Source organism: Elaeis guineensis, chromosome 8, assembly GCF_000442705.2.
Source record: "Elaeis guineensis isolate ETL-2024a chromosome 8, EG11, whole genome shotgun sequence".
NCBI classification, from domain to species: domain Eukaryota; kingdom Viridiplantae; phylum Streptophyta; class Magnoliopsida; order Arecales; family Arecaceae; genus Elaeis; species Elaeis guineensis.
In genome coordinates this window covers 30,022,695-30,029,659 of record NC_026000.2, presented here as the reverse complement: position 1 = coordinate 30,029,659, position 6,965 = coordinate 30,022,695, and the positions used below count along the sequence as shown (strand labels likewise).

Genomic DNA, 6,965 nt, shown 5'->3' with positions numbered 1-6,965 from the left:
TAATTCACAGTCCATGTTTCCTGTTCATTTTCGTTTTTAATTTCATGCTTCATTAAAGAAATTCTCAATTTATTATCTTGTATCTATTATGGTGAAGAGAAATGGGTATAACACATGGTTAGCCTAGCGAAACAAGGATTATAAGAGATCTTGCCGAAGAAATTATTTTAATGAAAAGACATTTGGTATGGAAAAGGTCCAATTAATTGTACTTATTTGCTATCTGAGAATAAACATGTAATATTTCCTTACATAAAACGTATGCTGTCTAGTGATATTGAACTTTTGCTAGCACAGGGCATGCTTACGGAATGTCCTAGGTGTCATTTGAATGGGTGTTGTAACCCAATTGGCTATGGTTGGCAGCAAAAAAGGTTAGAATGTAGATGTTTTATCTTCTTACCAAAAAAAAAAAACACTGTAAACATCCTAATCTTAAAGAAAAAAACATCCTTAATGCATGCAGTACTTATTCTGTTCATGCAAATATTTTACTATGATTTATAAGTCGTTACAAGATACATAGACCCAAAACAAATGCATGCTTCTAGTTCTAGGGAAATTTAGGCCACAATTACTTTTTACCTTTCGCCGATGAACCACGAATTGATTTCTTTAGCCAATTGCCTATGATTATAAATGCCATCTTCTCTAAATTAAAGTTACACTCCTTGCATTAAGTTTTAACTGAAAAGATGAAAGACAATAAACATTTTTCAAAGACTTGAAAAAAAAAAAACGTTACATTTTTTCCAATCCTTGGTTCATGGGGTCTCAGTCTTATTTTAAATAAACTACATGCATGATACATGTAGACATCTTGTCTGCCAACAATGGAATTATTCTGTAACTATATACTGAGCTTATTCATTAAAGTTCTGGACACATCTATGTTTCAGTCATATATATATATATATATATATATATATATATATATATATATATATATATATATATATATATATATATATATATATATATATATATATATATATATATATATATATATATAGTTAAATGACAACTAATGAAATAAACATTCCAATGTGTAACATATTCTTCAAAATTTATTGTAACATATTCTTCAAAAAAATGTATAACCATAAATAATTATAATCAACAACATAATTATTGATAATATCTTCAACTATATAAAATAAATGATATAGAGCTAGATCAATTTACAACCACACCCTCTTAGTATCTCTCTATGAGGTTCATCCGAAAATATATAATACAATTAATTAAGGTTGTGATACATGGTTGATGAATTGATAATTTCATAGTTTCATGAATCCTGATTGATTGCTTATCTGACATGTGGCGCTCGTTATGTGGCTGGACCCTGATATCGTGTGGCCTACGTTATCCTTATCTTCGTGGCTGATGAAGACTAAGCATCTGGATTAAGCTGGGCCAAGTTTCTTTGTCCGTTACTCCCCAAGTTAATATCAGGTATTATACTTCTTTTTCTCTCTTAGTCTCTGTGGATATGGCTATGATCTGCCTCATGACAAAACTTGAAGTAGACTAGCTCTAGAATACAAGACAAGATTCATAGTTCTTGCTTCCTTAGCATAACTTTCAAGCAACATTAAATACAAAGTTAGACAACAGGTGATAAAGTTGCCAGCTCATTAGAGGGATGTGATGAAAGATGCCAGGCAATGTTAATTATGAATTAATTTTAAAAAAAATTGCATTGTATAGAAACATAGACCCGTCTTTTAATTAATGTACATATTCTATTGTATCCGTACATTTATTTATTTTTGTACGGATAAAAGAATTATGTACATTGATCAATTGATTGTCCAGTATGGACAGTTTGGAAAATGTGAGTAATTCTATAGGTCATTACCATAATCAAATGGTATGCTGAGGGTTCGAAAAAAATTTCGGATGGTATTTTTCTTTTGTTCTCCCTATACGGAAGAACTAAGAAAAAATGCTGCCGAAATTATTTTCGGCTCTTGTTGCATATCATTTGATTTCTGTAATTGACCTATAGAATTAATGCATTTTCTGAATGGGATAGGACCTTCTTTACCTATTAGTTGATGATAGCAAGCATTTACTATGTAAACTTTATCTAGCTGTTATTTTTTTTGGATTTTATAAAATGACTGATATTTTTTACTCATTGCATTAATATAGATTGTATAATTTTTTTTATTTTTAGATAAATTACAAGTTCGATCATTTTTATCCTGCAATGGACAAAAGTTGGATAAATAAACCAAGGAATAGTAAAGAATATTTAGATGGAGTTCATGACTTCATTAAATTTGGTATGGAGAAAAGTAGTTTGAATGAAAAGATTTTTTATCCATGTCGGAAATGTGTAAATAGTTCTTCTTTAGATCCATAAATTGTTGAAGAACATTTGGTATGGAATGATTTTTTAAGAGGTTATACCAACTGGATTTTTCATGGAGAATCGATGTTGCCATCATCATGTAACCAATCCCTGACTCATTTTGGATCTACTAGCCTACAAGATAATTCTGCAAGAGATGATGATATAAGGGGTTTGATCACAGATGCTTTTGGACTTGGTGTTCAAAATTTAGGAGAATCCAGTAGTATACAAGAAACAGTTAGGATGTTTGATGGATGTACGCATACGAAACGTATGCATGTTGAGGAATTGAAACAGTTGTGGGAGGGTGTTGATGCATTTGATGCTTCCAACGGCCAAACATTTAAACTACGGGCAGCTTTGTTATGGACTATTAATGATTTTCCAGCATATGCCAATTTATCTGGCTGGAGTACAAAGGGACGGGTCGCATGTTCTTGTTGTGGAGATTCAACACATTCAATTTGGTTAAAACATGGAGGTAAATTTTGTTACATGGGACATCATCGATGGTTGGAAGCAAATTATCCGTTTCGATTTCAGAAAGATTTATTTGATGGTACTATAAAATTGGGATGTGCCCCTATTCCACCTTCTGGAACTGATATTCATAGACAAATGGATGGCATCAATTACAGCTATGGTAAGCACTCAAAGTCCTCTAAAAAAAGAGGAAGGGATGATGTTGAAAGCTCAGTGCACGAAGGGTTACCAGAGGAAGTCAGTATCAGTACTATAGATGTAGAGGTGTTTCAAGATCCAGACAATTATTTCGAGGATGAAAATGAGGAAGACACACAGATAGCATCTACACAACAGCCCAGTAAATATTTATGAAAAAAATGAAGTATCTTTTTTGACTTATCTTATTGGAAACATAATCTTATTCGGCACAATCTTGATGTCATGCATATAGAGAAGAATGTTTGCGATAATTTACTTGGAACATTTTTAAACCTTGATGGAAAGAGCAAAGATAACATGAAGGCACGTCTTGATTTAAAAGAAATGGGTATCCGACAGGAACTTCATCCTAAAATGCTTGCTAATGATAGAATTTATGTGCCTTCTGCATGTTACACAATATCTGCTCGAGAAAAGGATAATTTTTTGAGAGTTTTGAAAAGTATCAAGGTACCTGATGGATATGCATCAAATATTTCACGATGTGTACATCTAAAGGATCGAAAACTTTCAAATCTTAAAAGTCATGATGGTCACATATTGATGCAAGATATTTTTTCAATAGCTTTAAGATCGTCATTGCCAAAATAAGTTGTTACAATTGTACTTCGATTATCATCATTCTTTAAGGCATTATGTTCTAAAGTTATTGATTCTCGAGAACTTGATCAGTTAGAATCCGATATTGCAATTACACTTTGCCAGATGGAAAAGATTTTTCCTCCTGGATTTTTCACTATTATGGTACATCTGCTCATTCACCTAGCTTCAGAAGTTAAAGTTGGTGGACCGGTACATTATAGATGGATGTATCCTATTGAGAGGTATTATTGCAAACCTTAAATCTTTTGATAATTTTATTAGAAACAACAGCATACTGATATTTTAATAAATATTTAATTCTTGAAGGTATCTTGTGCGTCTTAAAGATTATGTGCGAAATAGAGCCTATCCCGAAGGCTCGATTGCTGAAGCATATATTGCGGATGAATGTTTGATATTTTGTTCAAAATATCTTCAAGGTGTAGAGACTATTTTTAGTCGACCTCAACGGCATAATGACTTTGTGGAGAATGCAGAACTGTATAAGTTCTTAACTGCTGAAAAATTCTTGGGAAGAGCTGAAAGTATTGTACTTGATCAAAAATCCTTAGCACAAGCACATCGTTATGTGTTACTTCATAGTGACATAATATCTGACCATCGCAGGTTAGTATATTTAAGGAATGACATCAAAATTTAAATTTTATATTAGATATAATGTTCTAAATGATATATTTATATTTTATGCAGTAAATTTTTAATTTATCAGAGACGAGCCAATCATAACATTCGTCCTAATACAAAGATTGAACAGCGATGGTTGGTCGAGTTATTCCCTATGTGGCTTTCGAATCAGGTGTGATTTATATTTAATTATGGGATACATTAATTTTTGATACATATTTAATATCAGATAACTCAACAGCACTTCGTCATATCATTTTTTTTTAGGTATCAAAGATGATGGAGATAAATAATTCAGATGAACTAATAGCTCTTGCTCGAGGACCTAACAAGATTGTGAATAGATATAACGGTTTCATAATTAATGACTTTAAATTTCATACTAGAGAACGAGAGAAATTTAGAAAAACACAGAATAGCGGTGTTATGATGGAAGCGGATGGAAAATCCTATTATAGTGCACTTAAAGATATCTATGAGTTGGATTATTATGAAAAATTTAAAGTAGTACTGTTTAGATGTGATTTGATAGACATAAACTCACCAAGGGGTTTGAAACAAGATGCAAATGGATTTACACTTATAAATTTTTCAAGATTGATCACACTGGTGTGTTATTGAAGGATGATCCATTCATTTTTTCATCTCAAGCTCGTCAAGTATTTTATGTACAAGACGTAAAAGATAAAGATTGATTTACTGTCATCAAAACAAAATCTAGAGACTTATATGATATGAAAAACCAAGTGGAGGATGATGACGATGACACTTATACACAATGTATGCCCTACAGTTTTGTGCCAGCTGATGATTTAAATGCTACAACGATGTTGGTTAAAACAGAATTTGAAGAAAACACTACTGCTTGATTGTTACTGATAATAATTATTTATGATGTATATATTTTACATTAATTATTGTGTTATTTTACTCCATATATTAACTGATTCTACCTTGTATTTATATAAATGCTAGGTGACATCATGCGTCGCAGGGGACGATATGCTGGTGTGCAGTTCCAGTTTTCACAGACAGAGGCCGATACGTCTTCTTCAGCACAGCAGCCTGAGGCCAGTTCAGCTGCACAGCATTCTGAGCCCTGTCCTTCATCATCAGCACAGCATGATCCTCCTGTTCATCAGCCAGATGATGAGATACACGTGCAGGGTATATATTATCTTTCATGTAATTTTATTTTTATTTCATTTTATGTATATTTATGATATAGTTACTTTTATGTATTTTTTATAGATGGATCCGGGAGAGTACTCTCCAGACGCGGACCCACAGTAGTACGAGATATGTGGCAGATGCGTGAGGGCGAGAGAATTGTTGTGGAGTGCAATCAGCTAGGTCAGCCAATTAAGAAAGCTGCCTGCTTATTGACTTCATTTTTGGGGACTGTTGCTCGGAGGCCTCAGCTATGTCCGTTGGGCTATGCAAAATGGAATGACATGCTTCCAACGTACAAAGTTGAGCTCCTTCGAGTTATAGAGGTAATGAATTGATGTTCATACTGTATATTAATTGTTAATCATTTATATAATTTATTTCATTTAACCTTTTTTTTTATAGAGCAAGTTTGTTCTCCCTCCATCCACTCATGATTTTGTAATGAAGTCTCTCAACCGCAAATGGAAAGAATATAGAGCACAATTGAAGAAGGACTATATGAGACAGGGTATGACAGAGGAGGAGATTGCTAGGAATTGTCCTCCTGATGTACCCCCTCATCAGTGGATGGAGTTGGTTCATTATTGGTTCTCCGAGAGGGCACAGGTATATTATCTGCTCATTATCTTTTTTTTCTAAATATTTTATAAAAATATTGATTTTTATTATATATTATACATATAACAAGTTCTTTACTTTATTTTACAGACTTATTCTGCTATTGGTAGAGCTGCACGAGCAGCTCAGTCTGTTCCTCATACATCGGGGTCGAAGAGTTATGCATGACTCCGACAGGAGTTTGTATGTTCCTTAAACTTTCATAATTAACTTTTAATTTTTATGTTGAAATATTTATATAATTAATATCATTATGTATCGTGGACCATGTCTGTATCACGATACTCATATATTTTTTTAAATTATTATAACTGTTTGCTTAAAATTAAAATTATTTGTGTAGGTGGATGAGCATGGGAGGGAACCCGGACAAGTGGAGTTTTACCGGATGACTCATACTCATCAGGATGGTACTTTTATTCGAGATGAGTTGAGAGATTTATATGTACGGCATTATTAATATTCTATTTTTTACAATAATTTAAATTTAATTTTGTTAGCTATTAATGTATAACTCTTGTTTTTAAAATAAATACAGGAGAGGGCTACATCTCTCATTACGGAGCATGACGACGAGTCCGCAGCATCTACGCAGCAGAGCCGTATCGAGGCCGAGGTGTTCACAGAGTTGATGGGACCAAAGCGCTACGGTCGAGTGAAGGGTTATGGAGTAGGAGTCACCCTCACTCAGTTATCTGAGGTTAGTAGATATACGCAGCATGCTGCAGCAGATGCTCAGGATTCACATGTTCGCAGACTCGAGGTGGAGATACAGGAGATTAGACAGAGTCGTGCCGCTGAGATGGAGGAGATGCGACAGAGCCGTGCCGAGATGCAGGCCATGAGGGGACAGATTGATCGGCTTACATCTTTATTAGAGATGTATGGTCCATCTCAGGTA

General features: G+C 33.6%; 1 protein-coding gene across 1 annotated transcript; it reads left to right on the top strand.

Moving 5' to 3' along the window:
* Positions 1–5,555: 5,555 nt before the first annotated feature.
* On the top strand, positions 5,556–6,249 carry LOC140851119 (uncharacterized). The gene is made up of 3 exons (XM_073242640.1): positions 5,556–5,769; positions 5,849–6,052; positions 6,155–6,249. The coding sequence occupies exons 1-3, from the start codon at positions 5,575–5,577 to the stop codon at positions 6,230–6,232; spliced, it is 477 nt and encodes a 158-aa protein (XP_073098741.1). The 5' UTR covers positions 5,556–5,574; the 3' UTR covers positions 6,233–6,249.
* Positions 6,250–6,965: the final 716 nt, after the last annotated feature.